This window comes from Dysidea avara, chromosome 1 (assembly GCF_963678975.1).
Source record: "Dysidea avara chromosome 1, odDysAvar1.4, whole genome shotgun sequence".
In the NCBI taxonomy this organism is placed as follows: Eukaryota; Metazoa; Porifera; class Demospongiae; order Dictyoceratida; family Dysideidae; genus Dysidea; species Dysidea avara.
This window is the reverse complement of record NC_089272.1, coordinates 50,753,248-50,773,765: the sequence shown is the minus strand read 5'-3', so window position 1 is coordinate 50,773,765 and position 20,518 is coordinate 50,753,248. Positions and strand designations below refer to the sequence as shown.

At 38.0% G+C, this 20,518-nt stretch overlaps 1 protein-coding gene across 1 annotated transcript; it reads right to left on the bottom strand.

Moving 5' to 3' along the window:
- Positions 1-2,169: 2,169 nt before the first annotated feature.
- LOC136268000 (uncharacterized) lies at positions 2,170-4,989 on the bottom strand. Its single transcript, XM_066063226.1, has 3 exons — positions 4,306-4,989; positions 3,220-4,237; positions 2,170-3,171 (listed from the first exon to the last, which is right to left on the bottom strand). The coding sequence occupies exons 2-3, from the start codon at positions 4,180-4,182 to the stop codon at positions 2,230-2,232; spliced, it is 1,905 nt and encodes a 634-aa protein (XP_065919298.1). The 5' UTR covers positions 4,183-4,237; positions 4,306-4,989; the 3' UTR covers positions 2,170-2,229.
- Positions 4,990-20,518: the final 15,529 nt, after the last annotated feature.

The window sequence follows — 20,518 nt, the reverse complement described above, 5'->3', positions numbered from 1 at the left end:
TAGACTTTTCTGAATTTGAGTCTAAAATCTTAAAAAGTGTCTTATTTAGTTGTTGTGCTAGACTGGATCAAAGTTGTTGCTCAAAATCCTGTATTCTAAGACAAATCGTGTATTCTCAGACACTGGCCAGTGTAGTCCTACATCAAATACTTTGATGGCTTACTACCAACACTATAACATTATTTGTAGGCTATCAGCAGAGCCATAGTTGATTTCCTTACATCTCATCTGCAGGTGGCTGTGATTGGAAATATGCAGGCATGTCACCACCTCTTATCTTGGACAGGAGCTAATCAGCTTATTCTCGTAAGCTGCTAAACCTAATTATATATATGACAATTGGTGTATAAATACAGAATAATTAAACCTCCAAATTTAACCAGAGATCTTTTATGTTTGCCTTGCTATGGCGGATTTAAGTTGCAACTCAAAGATTGTGTAACTGCAAATAATAGTACTTTGCTATGGGTCTGCTGATAGCCAATGAGTACCCCTAAGTGTTGGTGTTGGTAGTAATTCATCAAAGTATTTTAGGGACTGGTCAGTAATACATGAAATTTGTCTGGATTTCGAGCAACAACCTTGACCTGCACATTGCCCTAGACATAGTTTACTTACTATGAACAGTTTTCAATACAAATTGGATGTTTCAGAGGTATATGCAGGAATTTAAAAAAAAGGGTTTCCACTACAGCTAAGTGACTGTTCTATTAGAGTAGTTAATATTGCCTGACTGCTTTATTAGTGTATCAAGTGTATTGATCTTTTTCACTTAACTCATTGCTCTAATATAGGAATGTCAAGTACGTTTCTTGGTCACACTGTATACTGTCCTTTAAAGATGTGTGAAATACGTGTGTTCATGCACATAGATTTACAGATACAAATTCAATCAACAGACATTCATAAAACAATAGCTACTAGCTGGTAGACTGCTTTGACCAATAACAAACAAATAGTTTTAATGCATGTGTGAATGAATTACTCTCTAACATGCAGAACATTCACAGCTATAATCACATATACAACACTTGAAAATTGTGGCCAAAAATTGATATCTCGAAGCCAAACTTCATATAGCGGCACTCCATGCATGCATGAAATCCAGAGTACTATAGCTCCTACATAGTGGTGGTGGTAGTAACTCCTTCAATATTCAGGTTAGCTGTGGACCACGGTGAAGTTTAGTCAAGAGTACATGATCGGTGACTAAGAACCTTTGGTAGAATCAAGAAACAAGATCATGGCATTCTGGTTTACCGAGGAAAACAGGCCAAAAGCAGCCCCACATTTTGCTATAATATTATATAAGGACACAAAAAGAAAGTTGCACTTCATTGTTGAATCCAAATATGCACGTTGATTGTGAGGAGGCTGCATGAGATCTGTGTATTCTAATGCATTACTGTAAGATAATTCCAGATTCTTGGAAGTCTTTTGAAATAAAAGTTGTTTACTTATAATATCTGTATAGATCTGGTTTGACTCAATTTGTGATGGATGACTACTTGGGTATATCCAGTGGTATGTGTTATAGATATTATTTTGGAGGGGAATTTTTGATGGGAATTCAATTGGCACTTCCTTTCACCTTGTCCCTCTATACATGCCTTATAATATGCTACTCTTAACTGTTTTATTAGAGTATCTTGATCTCTAAAAGTAGAGGGGCTCTAACCCACTTAACTTGCCATGTTCCCCTTATGTTATGCCTATGTGGGTAGCAATTTGTTTAATATACACAGCCATAAAATACACCAAAAATGTTTGAATTATGGCTAAGGTGCCTATAGCTAGTATGTTCAATGAACACCACTGTCAAAATTAATTTATGGTGGGTTGAAAGAATATGTACACAAGGGAGTGGCACATGCACCATAACATTTAAAATGTGCCTTTTGCTATGGATAGCTAACTCATCTTTCATCTGAACATGATACAAATGCAACCATTACAGGAATTTATACCATGATGCATGTGCGATGGCGGAAGGTAAGTCTCTCTTGTTATATGAATGACCAAGGTTAGTTAGTGCTGCAAATAGTGGTACAAAAATGTAAAAATGTATGGTAGAGGTTTAGCATATGCTTTTCAAGTTTGCATACAACCTTTCAGATTTCCCTTTATGCACAGTAGCACCCACCAAGCCTGCTTGGTAGCTAAACATTAAAATTGGTATTACTGACCAAAAATATTGCAGGATAGATATATAGTTAGAATAATGAAATATTACTTAACTATGCACTGACCAACGTATGTACAATATGAATATTCTGTTTCAATAGTAGCCCCACCCATCATAATCAACGTATCATCAGCCACATTTGCTATTCCTGGAAAAGTTCTTGCTGTTGGAATATTTGCTAATTCTTTCCATAAACCAGTTGATGGGTTGAAAGCACACACCTCATTAGTCTTACTGGTCACATCAGATGGTTGTCTTCCTCCGACTGTTAACAGGAAATTGTTGTACAGAACAACAGGGGTTGAACAACACCATGGAGTGTCTGGGAGAGACTGCCACTTCACCTGGCGACTTGAGAGGTTGTCTAGTGAAGCAGTGAACACTTGTGAGGATGGGATAGCATCTCCATTAATTCCACCTAACAGGTAAAGTGTGTTGTTAATAATTTTACTCTTGAGCTGCAAGTGTGCTACAGGGAGGTCATCACAAGTGTACCAACATCCATTAGTAGTGTCTAGTAGTTCAGTGGTAGCTAATACAGTAAAATTATCTTTAACCAGTACTTCTCCTCCTGCCACAATTATCATTGACTTATATCCAACAGCAGCTGCACCAGCTCTAGCAGTTGGCATTTCACTGTAGTCCTTCCATTGCCCACGGTAAAGAACAAATACCTTGTTAGTATTACTACTACTCTTTGTTCTACCTCCAGCAATGATCAGTTTATCATCCAGTACAGTCATAGCAAACCAACAGTGTGGTGTGGTGATAGGAGAAGGGTCCCATCGATTGGCATAAATATTGTAAATATCAAGTCTGTAGCAGTCCTTCCTCTCTACATTGCTTTTCCCCTCAAATCCTCCACCAACATAAACTGATCCATGTAGTAATACTGCTGTATGTGCTGATCGACCCACTGGTAGAGGAGCTACCTCTTCCCATTTTACCATCACTCTTTTATTGAATATATCTGTTTGCAAAGTAATCTGTAAAAAATAATAAGACTATAATAAGTACGTAAATATAATTCTTACCAATGGTTCATTCCTCAGAATTTCGGTTCTTGGTTTGATCTGCCATGTTATAGGGTTCATGGTCACACTCACATTCTCTGCTACTTTCATCCTCCTCATCCTCTCTGATACATCTGATATTGGAGGACGTCTATTTGGATCATTGTGAAAACATTGTTCAACTAAACGTCTTAGGTCTGCTGGAGCTCCTCTCATCTTCTCTGCATGTTCTTGACGTCGTTCTACTTCTGATAAAGCCACCAGTTTTCTAGTCTTAGGATCAGTCACCACATAATGTAGTGGTTTAGGCCATTCTTGATTCACCACATGAAGTATCACTCCACCGTAAGAGAACATATCAAGGGGAGGACCATACTCTGGGATCTCTGCTAAAGCTTCTGGTCCCATGAAATCCACCGTTCCTGGAGCACGAGTCTTTGTCTTCTTGCTGTTTGGTCTTATCACTTTGGCTACTCCTAGGTCACTGATTTTTGCCACAAACTGACTAGTCAATAAGATATTATTGGGGGAAATATCTCGGTGGACGATGGGAGGATTATGACTGTGGAGGTACCACAATCCTCTAGACACATCCAGTAACATAGACAACTTCACACACATTGGAATGTTTGGGTACTTTTCCACCAGTGACGTGAGGCTCTCCTGCATCCTCTCCATCACTAGAACTGGTAATCGCGACTCACCACCAGGATTGTATACCCCTAGCACGTGGACTACATTCTGATGTCCAAGAACACTACTTTGATGACATTCCTCAATAAACATCTTCTTCATTCTTTCGAATCCTTCTCGCCCCACTTCTTCTATCAGAACGGAGTGAATTTCTTTCGCTGCATACAAGGTTCCACAAAATTCGACCTCGAAAACTCTTCCATAAGCACCCACGCCAATGTTGTTGCCGTTTGGCCTCACTCCAGTAAGATAAAGATGTTGAAGACGATCGCTTTCCCTAGCACTGTCCATTTTTTTTTTCTCGGGAAACGCGCTTACTTGGATTCCAATCTTGGTGGGGTCTATTCTAAGGAACGGAACGATGGACTAAACCACGGAACGGAACGCTTTCTCAAATTGAAGCTTGTAACTTACCATTGCTAAAATTGCCCTTACAAGTTGTCAGTGGCACCTCCAGTGGGTGATTAAGGGTGCTCGCGGATATTTGAAGCCATACAATGCATGATTTTGTACTGCCTCTTATAACCAGACAACGTGTAAAATGAATCCATATATGGCACTTATATTGGTAGTGGTTCCCCTTCTCTTCAACACAAACCAAACAGAATTTCACTAGCCTTTACCGTTCTATAGCTACGTGAAATTCTTTCCAGAGCGCTTAAATCGAAACTAGTCCTTCATCTTTACCACTAGAGCGCTGGAAATTGCGCTAAATATACTAAAGGTTACAACTCACTGACATATCTATGAAAAGTATTAATCCATAGCTTACATTGATAATAAGTAAGCCCTGAAAGTGTGTTTCACTAACCAAACCCTCGCGTTTCCATCGCCATTACTCGCGAACTCATAGTGATACGGACAAAATCTTTTCATAGTCCTGTAGAGAATTTATCTGCCTATCTCCGTGCAAAATTTGAAGCTTTTATGGCTATCACTGGGTGACCTGCAGTTCGAATCCTGGGGTTGGAGGGATTTTTTTTTCCTTACTTTGGCCCCTTTTCTGTTACACCTTTTCAGTCAGTCAGTAAGTCAAGTCATTAGGTCTAAGTCCCTGAAATTAGGTTAAGTAATCCTAAGGCTGCAGCACATGTTGCTGTCAGACCTTCAGTGCTGGTCACTGTAAAGTGCTAATAATAATAATAAAAACTAGTTTTATTTTTAGTAAACATGTGCAAAGATTGCGTGCGCCCAACATTATTGATATAATAACCACACAAATTCCTATTAACCGCAATCACCAAATTGTCAAAATAACATGTCATAAACGCTGTTCAAAACACAAAGAAGCTCTGTTTTCTCTTCTTCACACACGGGAACAGCTTCTTGCTACGCCTGGAGTCTCCAGCAAGCCGCTCTTCATTATTATTATTATTATTATTATTATTGTTTACTGAGCAGTCAGCCCTGCTGGTGTGCTCAGGAATCACATAAACAAATACATTAGGTACAATAATATGATTGGAGTCTAGCTGTAAATAGATCAGTATCTGCAATTTCAATTGTATCGGTTGGTAGTATGTTCCACTCGTTTATTGTTCTTGAGAAATAGCTGTTTTGGTATGCCGTGGTGGATGCGGTAGGTAAAATATAGTGAAGATGGTGGTATTGTGTCTTGTTGGTCGTGTTTTTGGTAAGTAATAGGAATTTGGAGTGATAACTGTTGGTAGTGTATCTTATGCAATATTTGTAACCTAGATAATTTCCGACGAATTTGTAATGCAGGCCATTTCAGCTGATCCAACATTAGAGAAACTCAACTGAATCTGCCATAGTCATTCAACACCCAGCGCGCTGCTCTTCGTTGTACTTTCTCTAACTCTGAAATATCTCCAACGTGGTAGGGATCCCAGACAGCAGATGCATACTCTAGTTGTGGTCTCACCATTGTTAGGTAAGCTGATTCTTTAACTTGTTTTGAACATTTGTTTAGATTGCGTTTTAAGAAATTGAGTGTTCTAGATGCTTTATTGACAACATTTGATATGTGAGGTGACCAAGACAGTGATTTATGAATTAAGACTCCTAGGTACATATGTTGATCAGATATATCTAGTATGTGACTGCATGTGAAGTGTGTAGTCGTAAGTGAGTGGTGATAAGGATCTCGTGCAACGTATGACTGTACATTTACTAATATTGAACTTAAGTTGCCAAGTATCGGCCCATTCTGACAGTTTATCTAAATCTTCTTGAAGTCCATTAGGTTACGCTAGGCACGCCATCATCAGCAGCTTGTAACGCTTTGTGATTCCAGCTGGTAACATAGTCCCCTACATAAGCAGCTTACAATTACAATACAAACTACCAGCATACCCTATCACTCGAGAAAACAAGGCACGAACGCATGTTAGCAGTGTTGGGAGTAACGCGTTACATAAGTAAGTAACGCGTTGGTAATATTATTACTTTTGTGGTAACTAAGTAATATAACGAAATACGCTATAAAAACAGGTAATATAACTCAAGTTACTTTACTTACAAATGTAACGCGTTACCTAAGTAATATAGTTACTGTAACGAATCTAATATTACGTAATATTATTACTACAAGTAACGAAGTTACTAATCTCGTTAGTAATCCACTGAGTAACGCCTAGCCACAACGAAGTAATGAAGACTACTGAATGAGGCTTATTCACCAGCTTCTTACTTATAATCAAGATCTGCACATTGTCCAACAACGCAATCATGTCACGTGATAAGGTGGTAGTTTCAAACGTGACAGCTTAAGGCTGTGGGCACAAAGTAATATAATATGTAATATTATTACAGTTACTTTATTTTATTGGTAATATGTAACTGTAACTAAATAGTTCAGCTGCAAGTAATATGTAATCTAATCCAAAACAGCCAAGCTGTAAAAAAAGTGTGCGGCCCTCAGAAAGGCTATGGTGAAAAAAGATGTGAAATCCAAGGTGGCGGCCAAGAAATGGCTGTGATGGTAGGTTAATGGTAAAAATTTTAATAATGACAATTCGGGTAAATTTTGTGAAGCAGCACAAAAATTCACCTGAATTGTCGTTATTAAAATTTTTACCATTAACCTACCATCACAGCCATTTCTTGGCCGCCACCTTGGATTTCACATCTTTTTTCACCATAGCCTTTCTGAGGGCCGCACACTTTTTTTACAGCTTGGCTGTTTTGGATTAGATTTCATTTCTTTTTGTATTTGTATAACCCAAAGCCGGCCTATGGCCAGCTTTGGGACTTTTTTAACCTATGTTTTTTTTCTTTACTACAGGAAGAAGTAAAGATGAAGTAGATATACTTTAAATATTTTATCAGTAAATGTACAAAATTATATATAATTACATATGTGACCGGATTTGTAAAAAGGGGTCTTCCACACACATCCAATTTGCCAACTTTGACAATTGATAGCTTCAGATTGGAAAGAGCTATTGCCTTGAAATTTGGGCAGTGGTGATTTCTTTGCAGCTGAACTCTCCACATGATGGTTTCTTTGTAGCTGAACTCTCTACAAGGCAATTTCTTCTAGCTGATCTCTCTACAGGGAGATTTGTTTGTAGCTGAACTATCTACAAGGTAACTTCTTCTAGCTGATCTCTCTACAGGGTGATTTGTTCGTAGCTGAATTCTGTACAGGTGATTTGTTTGCAGCTGAGCTCTTTACAAAATGGTTTCTTTGTAGCTGAACTCTCTACAAAGTAACTTCTTCTAACTGATCTTTCTACAGTGAGATTTGTTTGTAGCTGAACTATCTACAAGGTAACTTCTTCTAGCTGATCTCTCTACAGGGTGACTTGTTTGTAGCTGAACTCTCTACAGGTGATTTGTTTGAAGCTGAACTTTCTAAATGATGGTTTCTTTGTAGCTGAACTCTCTACAAGTTAACTTCTTCTAGCTGATCTCTCTACAGGGTGATTTGTTTGTAGCTGAATTCTGTACAGGTGATTTGTTTGCAGCTGAGCTCTTTACAGAATGGTTTCTTTGTAGCTGAACTCTCTACAAGGTAACTTTTCTAGCTGATGTCTCTACAAGGTGGCTAGTTTGTAGCTGAACTCTCTACATGGTGGTTTCTTTGTAACTGAACTTTCTACAAGGTGACTTCTTCTAGCTGATTTTTCAATAGGGTGATTTGTTTGTAGCTGAACTCTCTACAAGGTAACTTCTTCTAGCTGATCTCTCTACAGGGAGATTTGTTTGTAGCTGAACTCTCTACAGGTGATTTGTTTGAAGCTGAACTTTCTAAATGATGGTTTCTTTGTAGCTGAACTCTCTACAAGTTAACTTCTTCTAGCTGATCTCTCTACAGGGTGATTTGTTTGCAGCTGAGCTCTTTACAGAATGGTTTCTTTGTAACTGAACTTTCTACAAGGTGACTTCTACAAGCTGATTTTTCAATAGGGTGATTTGTTTGTAGCTTCACTCTCTACAAGGTAATTTCTTCTAGCTGATCTCTCTACAGGGTGATTTGTTTGTAGCTGAATTCTGTACAGGTGATTTGTTTGCAGCTGAGCTCTTTACAGAATGGTTTCTTTGTAGCTGAACTCTCTAAAAGGTAACTTTTTCTAACTGATCTTTCTACAGGGCAATTTGTTTGTGGCAGAATTTTCTACAGGGTGATTTCTTTGCAGCTGAACTCTCTACATGGTGATTTCTTTGTAGCTGAACTCTCTACAAGGTAACTTCTTCTAGCTGATTTTTCAATAGGGTGATTTGTTTGTAGCTTCACTCTCTACAAGGTAATTTCTTCTAGCTGATCTCTCTACAGGGTGATTTGTTTGTAGCTGAACGATCTACAAGGTAACTTCTTCTAGCTGATCTCTCTACAGGGTGGTTTCTTTGTAGCTGAACTCTCTAAAAGGTAACTTCATCTAACTGATCTTTCCACAGGGCAATTTGTTTGTGGCTGTATTTTCTACAGGGTGATTTGTTTGCAGCTGAACTTTCTACATGGTGGTTTCTTTGTAGCTGAACTCTCTACAAAGTAATTTCTTCTAGTTGATCTCTCTACAAGGTGATTTGTTTGTAGCTGAATTCTGTACAGGTGATTTGTTTGCAGCTGAGCTCTTTACAGAATGGTTTCTTTGTAGCTGAACTCTCTACAAGGTAACTTCTTCTAACTGATCTTTCTACAGGGCAATTTGTTCGTGGCAGAATTTTATACAGGGTGATTTCTTTGCAGCTGAACTCTCTACATGGTGGTTTCTTTGTAGCTGAACTCTCTACAAGGTGATTTCTTCTAGCTGATCTCTATACAGGGTGATTTGTTTGTAGCTGAACTCTACAAGTTAACTTCTTCTAGCTGATCTCTCTACATAGTGATTTGTTTGTAGCTGAATTCTATATAGGTGATTTGTTTGCAGCTGAGCTCTTTAAATAATGGTTTCTTTGTAGCTGAACTCTCTCAAGGTAACTTCTTCTAGCTGATGTCTTTACAGGGTCACTAGTTTGTAGCTGAATTCTCTACATGGTGGTTTCTTTGTAACTGAACTCTCTACAAGGTAACTTTTTCTAGCTCATCTTTCTACAGGGTGATTTATTTGTAGCTGAATTCTTTACAGGTGATTTGTTTGCAGCTGAGCTCTTTAAAGAATGGTTTCTTTGTAGCTAAACTATCTACAAGGTAACTTCTTCTAGCTGAAGTCTCTACAAGGTCACTAGTTTGTAGCTGAGCTCTCTACATGGTGGTTTTTTTTTTTGTAACTGAACTCTCTACAAGGTGACCTCTTCTAGCTGATCTTTCTACAGGGTGATTTGTTTGAAACTGAACTCTCTACAAGGTAACTTCTTCTAGCTGATCTCTCTACAGGGAGATTTGTTTGTAGCTGAATTCTCTACATGATGGTTCCTTTGTAGCTGAACTCTCTACAAGGTAACTTCTAGCTAATCTCTCTACATGGAGATTTGTTTGTAGCTGATCTTTCTACAGGGTGATTTGTTTGAAGCTGAACTCTCTACAAGGTAACTTCTTCTAGCTGATCTCTCTACAGGGAGATTTGTTTGTAGCTGAACTCTCTACATGATGGTTTCTTTGTAGCTGAACTATCAACAAGGTAACTTCTTCTAGCTGATCTCTCTACAGGGTGATTTGTTTGTAGCTGAATTCTGTACAGGTGATTTGTTTGCAGCTGAGCTCTTTACAGAATGGTTTCTATGTAGCTGAACTCTTTACAAGGTAACTTCTTCTAGCTGATGTCTCTACAGGGTCACTAGTTTGTAAATGAATTCTCTACATGGTGGTTTCTTTGTAACTGAACTCTCTACGAGGTAACTTCTTCTAGCTGATCTTTCTATAGGGTGACTTGTTTGTAAACGAATTCTCTACATGGTGGTTTCTTTGTATCTGAACTCTCTACATTGTGGTTTATTTGTAGCTGAACTCTACAAGGTGATTTCTTCTAGCTGAATTATCTCTTTCTATAGTTGCATGAATTCCCTACAAGGTAACTTCTTCTAGCTGATCTCTCTACAGGGTGAATTGTTTGTGGCTGATCTCTCTACAGGGTGGCTTGTTTGTAGCTGATCTCTATACAGGTTACTTGTTTCTAGCTGATCTCTTGAATTCTCTTCGGGTGACTGCTCTATTAGGATGACTGCTCTATTAGGATGACTGCTCTATTAGAGTATCTCGATCTCGCACTTGCTACACTAAGTTGGATTTCGTGTTATAACTCCGTGGTTTTAAGTCTGATTCTTCTACACCATTGAAGAGCCTTTCTAAGATGATAACTCCATCTGTACAGCGATTTTCAAAGCATTACCCCAAGCGGTTTACCTGGCAGGCGTGGCAAGCAGTCGTTTTTTATTAGCTAATCTCGATTGCGTAATTGTTACACACTGTTGGTTTTTTCGTTGTATCTTCCTGGTTTTTAGCTCGATTTCTTTCAAACCACAAAAGGTTTGAGGTTCAATAGTTAACCTATTCACCCACCGATTTTCAGCTTCTTCCCATACGCGGTTTACCCTGTAGGCGTGACAACATATTGGTGTTAATTTTCGTGAATAATCGTTCATAACTCTTTGCCTGTTTATCGTATTCCAGCCAAAGTTGGTACCGAGATGCGCCTTTATATCCCCCTTCTGTGTGCCAAATTTCAAGGCAATCGGATATGGCGTGCGAGTTTTATAGCAGTTTTTGTAAGTGTGCGACAAGAAAAAGAAAAATAAGAAGAAGAAAAAAAAAACGAAGAAACTGAGCCAATTTTTGAAGTCGCATATCTCGGAAACGCGCGAAGCGATTTCGCTCAAATTTGGAATGTGGAGTGCTGCAGTTGGGGGGCATATCCACAGCAAAAATCGTCTTGTTTCATCAAGGAAGCACAGAGCTACGGAGGTGCGAAAATTGCGTTTTCTTTCTTCCTGTCAATATACTCACGGGTGTTACGCGCCGGCTTCTTGGGCCGCACGACACACTACCGTGTGTCTTGATATATGTAACTAGTTACTTTTAATAAAAAGTAACTTGCCCATCACTGCATGTTAGCTACAAGCGAAACATGCGTTCACACTTGTCGCCTTATAATAACACTTACTTTTAGACTAATTCACGCTAGTGTAACTCTTGATCCATCAGACAATCATTTGCTAACACTTCAGCGACGATTTTAAAGTAAAAAACATGCTGCTCTTCCTCGTGTTCTCTGGTGCAAAACACAGGCGCTTAACACGGATACTACAAGTATGCGTAGTAATGAAGGGCATTTTATGTGAGCTGTTTTTGCTTATTTTGACTTTAGAAAACAGTCTGGGCCAGCTTTTCAAGTCATAAATTAGTGTACAAAGCAAGTAAGAAGACACTGGTAACAGGAAAGAGCCAGCTGAATTAAAACGACTTGAAGAATTTTGTGCAGTGTGTGAGGAACAAGTATTTTGGCAGACCGCAAGGAGGCTATATTCTGCAAACAAACATCGCTGAAGTGTATGCATGGAGTTATTAACAGCCAGTACAGTGGACTAATGCCGTGTTCAATAGTGAGCTGATTTTTTTCTGTTGCACAAATTCAGGGATGTGTCTGACTGCTAGCCTTGAATCAGGCTAAACCAAAACTCCAAGATCAACCAAATCTCAATTATAAGCCTTCTGTGCATGTGAAACCATGCCCATAGCCACTGTAATTTCATGGACCAGCTGGACTGAAAATAGACGAACAAATTTAACCTGTTTTGTTTGAAGTGAAGCATGTGAAATGTTACACTTAAGAAGTTCTAGGATTCTTAGGTGGTATGTAATTAATGTGAGCGTTCCATTTCAGGTCTGACTAGATACATTGAAATTACACACACATCTTGGTCCAAATCACGTTTGCCTGGTGGGATCACATGTATTTGTTACAGTGCGGGCTGCTCTGTGTTGGATCTACTCTAGAGTTGAGATTTCAAGGTAGACTGCCAAAGTACTAACACTGTTGTAGCATATTTAAGTGGAGAACAAATGAATACAGTATTGCTAGATTATTTGTGTACAAATTTTTTATAATGAAATTGATATCCCATTTTGATTTGTACCTCCACATTGCAACATATTCAAGAAGTTACCACCCTTTTAATCTCCATCCACTGTCGTTAATTAACTAAGATCTCACCAGTCTTTTTTTTTCCATCTATAATTTTGCTTTGGAACAAAAATTATCTAAAGGCTCTAAGTATTTAAATCTATAATTCACCTTATTGTAGTTGTACTAATTTTATTGACTTGTCTGTATGTTTTCTTCATTTTCCTTTGAAGTTGTACAGTATAGGTAAACAAAGATAAATTTTCTCTCCCATCTTATTCTAGGATTTCTATTGACTAAGAAAAATTTAATTATTTGTATACAGGCTCAAGACTGAGAAAATATAAAGAAAGTGAATTAATATTATACAGTCAGTTTGCTTTTGGATATTTAATGTCTCCAACCGCAACAAAAATTCGATGAATCCATGCATCCCATCACTGGTCATCTGAACATTCTGAAGTGATACCTCACTCAATCAACCATATATTCTGTTTATTAGACTGAATAAAGTCATGATCACCTAGCCTTTTCCTGTCACCAGTAACTTTTTAGTTAATTCTCTGTGGATATTATGTTCTGAAACTGAAATTGAGTGGTCTTCTAAACTATCTTGTCAAGATCAGCAGAAACAACTGACATCTAATCAGCTACTGTATTGTAGTAACAAAACTTGCCTTGGTCATGCAATAAATGAATTGAAGAGACCTGCTTGATATATCAGGTAGTAGAACAATCACTGCATGAGACAGATATTAATATTTTATTATCATCCTATTCCATTTTCCTGGAGGCTCCACTGATAAAATGCAGTTTCAGCAATGATAGTGGCTAGCCAAGCTGCAAGTTTTGATTCAGAAAGCATTCCATTCTGTAAAATAGACCCCATCCTGTATTCAACTCACTATTCAGGCTGAGATCTGGCATTAGTCCACTACTCTGTTAATGAATCGATCATTGATGTTCACACAATATAGCCTCCTTGAGGTATCTGATTGTTTGCTCCTCACACACTGCACAAAATTCCTAATAGATTCTGCTTAGACTGAGTTGATTCAGCTTGTCACCATACTTGTTTCCTTTGTAGTGTAGCTACATACTGATTTATGCCGATTAGAAAGGCTGGGCCCCAAATTATACATTCTAAAGTCAAAGTAAGCAAAAACAACTCACATACTAGTAAAAACAAGTCATGCATTAAGTTCCCTACTTGATACATCCGAAGATGAACACATTGAGTCAGCTATTCTCCCACAATTAGTACTTCGTTACTAACGACAACCAACAAGAACCCACAATCGATCCTTAAATTCGTTTTATCTTTCTTAAGGTACGTTTGATTACCTGCTGGAAGTGCCACCGATAACTTGTACAGCAATGGTAAGCTGCAAGCTTCAATTTCAGAAAGCATTCCGTTCCGTAGTTTAGTCCATCATTCCGTTCCGTTCTGTTCCGTGGAATAGACCCCACCTCCAATCTTCCAATTCAATTAGCCATACCTGTTTGAAACGTTGTTGCTACTGACTCGGAAGATCTTCAAATGCCAGACATACAAGAGCTTAGTCAACAACTATAGGCCTATTTCACTTTTATGCAATATATCTAAAGTACTTGAAAAATTTGTATATGATAAAATTATCAATTTTATATCTGAATCTATTTCTTTAGTACAATTTGGTGCCCTCAGCTGCAGGGGCAGGTCAACTCTTCAGCAATTGCTAGTATTTTTAAACTTTGTGCACAACAACCATAACCAGCAAATTGGTGTTATCTATTTGGATATAAAGAAAGCTTTTGACATTACCATGACAAGTTACTTTGCAAGCTATAGCTATAGTTTTGACATTCAGGGCAAATTGTGGAAGTGGTTCAGGAGCTACTTATTTGGTAGAATTCAACATGTTCGTATTAATCAGTCATTATTTGCCCCCTTGCTGGCTCTATCTGGGGTTCCCCAAGGGAGTATTTTGGGACCCCTACTCTTCATTATTTACATGAATGATTTACCATCTTCTGTTACCATCAGTAAAACTTTACTATTTATTGATGACACCAAGATTTATAATACTGTTTGTAGTTCTGGAGATATTTCAGCATTTCAAAACAATTTAGACTCAATAACTTTGTGGAGTACGAGATATAATATGTTCTTTACTCCAAAAAGAGTGTCCACCTTAGTATTAATGCAAAAGTCATCACTATATAATTACAAAATAGCTGACACAGGTTTTAACAAATAGCTCACATAAAGATCTCGGCATTATAATATCATCAGACCTATCTTGGGATCAACACTACAGAAACATAATTCCTAAGACCTACAGAATGTTGGGACTGCTCCATTGCAGCTCAGCAGGCATCAAACAGTGACAGCCAAGAGAACTTTGTATTTTTCCTTAGTGAGATCGCAAGTTACATTCTGTTCAGTGATTTGGAGACATAACCTTATCAAGGACATCTCACTTATTGAACAGATCCAGAGGAGAGCAACAAAGTTTATTTTGAATGACTACAGTTCTGATTACTTTGATAGGCTCAAACAACTTAACCTATTACCTTTAATGTACACCTTTGAGCTTAACGAAATAGTGTTTACGCTAAAGTCACTCAAGTATCCCTCTCCCTCTTTTAATATCACAGACTACATAACTTTTGCTGATGGAAATACCAGGTCCTCCTCAAGTGGTAAAATGGTCCATGTTAGAAACAATAATAATAATGCAGGTAGACATTTTTTCTTCAATAGAATCCCTCGATTGTGGAATGCCCTACCCTCTATTGACTTATCTCTATCTATTAAAATGAACAAGACAAGGATATATAAGTTTCTATGGTCACATTTTTTTATCAAACTTTAAACATGACAACCCTTGCACATTTCATTTTTTATGCCCATGTAGTAGATGTTCCAACACACACCGCCCCCCTTTAATGTAACTTATAAAATCAGTAAAATTTCCATCTGAAAAGTTCAACATATTAAACTTTGTAGAATTTATCTCTGGACCAACAAGATCAGAAGGATACAAATTCAGGCACATGATAGCATCTAAAAACAGTGTAATGAATTCCTACGTCTACCGTATACCCAGATTGTGGAACAGCTTACCATTAATTGACCATCCCAAACCCTTCTAACTATCAAATTCAAACTCAAGAATTATTATTGGAATCATTTTGTTAACAATTTTGACAGTAATAATATATGTACTTTTTATTTCTGTTGCTCCTGTTCCAAATGTTTAAACATTCCAGCTCCTGAAACTATTTTATTCTTTAACTTTACTCTTTATAGCTACCCCTTGTAATTATTATTTGTAGTTATATAGCTTTAATATTGCAATTTGTAAGTAATTAATTATGGCTACCAGTGCAAGACACTTTATTATTTTTATTATTATTATTATTATTAGCACTGAAGGTCTGACACTGGTAAACCTTCAGTTCTGTAATTTAATCATAAACTCTTAAATGTTGTTTAATTTTGTTTATTGATCTGTACAGTTCTCTAAAGTATTAATAAAAACTCTCTAAGTATAAGTAATGTAATTTTATAAGTAAGGCCACTCCAATTGGTAATTATGTTTCTGGTCCACCGCCCGCATCCTTTTGGAGAATGTGAAATTTCAGAAATACATTGGGTAAAATGCCCACATCAGCTTTTTAAAAAACCTGGATTTCAGAAACAAATATGAGCTGCAACAAGTACGCTAAATCTAACTATCTAAGTATCATAATGTGTATTTTATCAGTGAAAACCTGCAAGAAATGGGCAGAGTACATGGTACGGATCGATATACTCTAATAGAACAGTCAGTAAATCACAAAATACTCTAATTGAGCAGTCACTTCATTGTTGCTGAATTCCGCCCGCCCGCACCTAAAACTGATTTTCAAAGGACCAGAAACATAATTACCAATTGGAGTGGCCTAATGTAATATGTAAATTTTAGATTTTTAATGGCCGGTATAGCCGGCCTTGAGCTAGCAGACCATCAGTACTGTACCCTAAAGATTTTATTAATTGTACATCCGTTATTCTATACTTGTATGCAGTACTGTGAAGTTATAATCAATCAATCATTCAATCACAGCATAGATTTCCTTCGTCAGTCAATCCGTATTCTTTCATTATTTTCCGGTCAGCTCACTGTCAGCCGGTATCTACCTTCATGTCACTTTTTAGTCTTATAAAAAAAAGGCTTAGACCAACCCAGCATACAGAGTATATACTATTTTATTGCTATTTCTCATAGCAATGGCGGATCCAGGATGGTGCATTTGGGGCAAATGCCCCCCCCCCCCCTCGCCTTCAGTGTGGAGGAGCTGCCATACTTCTGAGTAAAATACTAGCTAAACTTTATATGTCAGGCCAAGATCAGTTTGGCTATAAAGCTCATGAAAATATGCACCATTTATTACAAACTCACCTGAAACCAAAGCAAGCCAATGTCAAACTAACTGTGAAATTGTCGCCCAGCACCTTTCCAGCGTACTAAGCGCCTCTAAAAAATAATTATCGTGTTGCTGTTGTTTAAGACATTTGGAGTCTTTAAGAAGCTTTTAAGATTTCATAACTATCTGCAAAGACCAAAATGGCAAAAATCAACAGTGAGACACTAGAAAGAAGTGATTATTTGCTGCTTCAAAAATGCAGCAACTAACAAGACAATCTGGATCTCCCTAACTACCTACATCTTAGCCTCTTTGTGCCCCTCCCCTTGCCAGCTCCTGGATCCGCCCCTGCATAGTATGCATATGTAGGAGAGAAGTGTTCACAACTACCGTGGCTATGATATAGTCTACAGTCAACTAGCTACATGATATATAACTAGCTATACACACAAACATTCACCACAACCAAGGGGTAGGTAACGAGCCAAAATCATCTACGAAATTTCAAAGATGACTGCCCATATTTCATCTTTCAAGAGAAATTTCAGTTTAAATATCTCCGTAAAATTCAGTAATTTTAAAATTAGTCTATTGTACACCATGCCTTGCTCCAAGATCACCCTGGTGTTCTTAGGGAGCAGGGCATTTCATCTGACCAATCTCGTCCTGGCGACATATACCACCCTGATTTTCATCTTGGTCGTCCTGCCTATTTTGATCTCTCCGTCAGAAGTACCACTCAGTCTGCTGTCATATCTTCTGCTTCTTCTCAGGCTGGGGTGGCCGCTGTTGGTGAGATAGCTAAGGACACTCAATACCAGGACATTGTGAATGATAATGGAGGAGATTTTATCCCTCTTGTATGTGAGACCTTTGGTGTTTGGTCACCATATGCCCTATCAATTTTAGGATCCATAGCTGACAGAACAACTGTTAGAAACGGTTTACCTCGAAAGTTTGCTAGGCGCCAATTTCTCCAGCAACTGTCTGTGACTTTGTGGAGGTACAATACAAAAATGATACTCCACCAGTATTCGCTTACTGCTGAGTACGAATTTCCTGACTTTGACATTGGTTAAGTTAAGTACGTAGCTAGTAATAGGTATATAGTTAGGTAATAAGTTATTTAAATCATTTTCAAGATTAAAATGTAGATCTGATTATTTTTTAATAGGATTCTCAATGACTGGAATGGCTTACCTGACTATGTTGTAAATGCTAATTCAATTAATTTTTTTAAATCATTGTTAGATTCTCACTTAGCTAATTCTAGATTTATTTTTGTATAGCCATCTTATGACTGTACAAGTTTTGTGTTGACCCGGTATACAGACAGTGCCTTTACCGGTAATTAATAATACTAATACTAATAAGTATAGTATGGTGTAGTTTTCAGTATGTACGTGTGTTATTATTAAATTCGAAATTAGTAAATCCGTAAATATTAGACTCTGTAAAATTCCGTAAATTTTGTTACATCTTTTCGATCGTCAAATTTCATCTTTCAAGCTGCACAAATTTCACATCTTTCAGAAATAATTTCAGAGGTGATCCATGAAATTTCAGGTCGTTACCTATACAAACAAACTGTGTAATGCAATACTACAATTGAAAACAGTCAACAATAAATTATTCAAATACACCATGCTAAGTATCTCAGAAACGTTTTGGCTTAGCAGAATTAAGCTCCTCCCTGCTTATTATCAGCCACACCCACCACTGCTGGAAAACTTCTTGCTGATGGAATATTTGCTGTTTGTCTCCATGAACCAGTTGATGGGTTAAAAGCACACACCTCAAAGGTCCTATGGGTTACATCAGATGGTTGTCTCAGTTCCTCCGACTGTTAACAGGAACTTGTTGTACATAACAACAGGAGTTGAATAACACCATGGAGTATCTGGGAGAGACTGCCACTTTAACTGGTGACTTGACAGGTAACCAGTGAACACTAGTGTAGATGCTATAACTTGTTTAACACCCAACAGGTAGAGTCTGTTAATAATATGGTGGTGTTTACACGTACTAAACCTGTGCAGTGGAACCTCTCGTAGTGTCTAATAGTTCAGTTGTAGCTAGTCCATTTACCTTCAACTTTTATTATCCCCACTGTGGTAGATCCAAGGGGCACCCCCCCTAAAAAAATAATTAAGCAATTGTACAAGATTGAGTTAATAGAGTAGTCAGTCAAATATAATAATCAAATATGCCAATCCAAGTTTTATTGGAACAAATTCCGAGTCTAGGCCCGAGTCTAGGCCCTAGACTAGAAATTTGTTCCAATAAAACTTGGAATTGCACATTATTGAGAACTAGCACTAGCAGATCCACCAAGCATAATAATTTTGTTATTAGCCACACCCACTACTCCTGCAAAATTCCTTGCTGCCGGAATATTTGCTATTTGTCTCCATAAACCAGTTGATGGGTTGAAAGCACACACCTCACTAATCTTATTGCTCTCATCAGATGGTAGTATTCCTCCGACTGTTAACAGGAACTTGCTGTACAGAACAACAGGAGTTGATAAACACCATGGAGTGTCAGGCAGAGACTGCCGCTTCAATTGGTGACTTGAAGGGTTGTCTAGTGAAGCAGTGAACACTTTGAAAGATGACTTGGGATCATTACCACCCAATAGATAAAGCGCGTTATTTACAGCAGCAGCTTTTAGTTGTTGATGAAGTACAGGGAGGCCATCACAAGTGTACCAATATCCATCGGTGGCATCTAGTGGTTCAGTTGCAGCAAGTACAGCCCATTTACCATTGACTTTGTTCTGTCCTCTCACTACAATTAACATTGACTCATACCCAACAGCAGCTGCAAAGATCCTAGCAGATAGCATTCATTATAATCCTTCTACTCTCCTTCATCAAGAACAACTACCTTGTTGGTAACCTGAATAGCGTTTGTTTCACCTCCAGCAATGATCAGTTTGTTATCCAGTACAGTCATAGCATAGTGACAGTATGGTGTGTTATTAGGATAGGGATCCCATTGGTTGGTAGTTATGCACAGATATGAGTTGCAGTGTCACTTTTCAAAGTAATCATGCCACTTGGTTTTCTGCAACAGCTTACTGCTTGAAAATATTTGAATACAACACCGTCACTATGGTGTTTACTCTCTCAAGGTTATTAATCTGAGTCAAGAGTAAAATGCTGATGTAATGTATATAGCTGTAACTGCGCCACTGTGATGAGAAGAGGTGGCTAATTTGTTCATTGTGTTCCCCCAGAGTAAGACATACCCTTTAAGAGATTCAAGTCAATATGTATCTAATCAAAAACAGCCAAGCTGTAAAAAAGGAGTGCGGTCCTTGAAAAGGCTATGACGAAAAAAGATGTGAAATCCAAGGTGGCGGCCAAGAAATGGCTGCGATGATAGGTTAATGGTAAAAATTTTAATAACGACAATTCAGGTGAATTTTGTACCGATTGACCAAGCGGCACCAAATTCACCTGAATTGTCGTTATAAAAATTTTTACCATTAACCTACCATCACAGCCATTTCTTGGCCGCCACCTTGGATTTCACATCTTTATTCACCATAGCCTTTTCAAGGGCTGCACTCCTTTTTTTACAGCTTGGCTGTTTTTGATTAGATATTATTTACACATATTCAATGTCCTCGTAGTCGGTTTTAATTTTGGGTATGTCAGTTTCCTGTAACTCCATGTTCGCATTGAATTCAATGCATCGGATTATGGATCTTCGAGGTAACTCTACTCTAACTTGCCTGCCTCCATACTTCCAGGGAGACC

Coding starts and splice junctions, on each gene's coding strand:
- LOC136268000 (XM_066063226.1), bottom strand. CDS start 4,182: ATGGACAGTGCTAGGGAAAGCGATCGTCTTCAACATCTTTATCTTACT. Junction 3,172..3,219: donor TTCTGAGGAATGAACCATTG/GTAAGAATTATA, acceptor TATTTTTTACAG/ATTACTTTGCAAACAGATAT.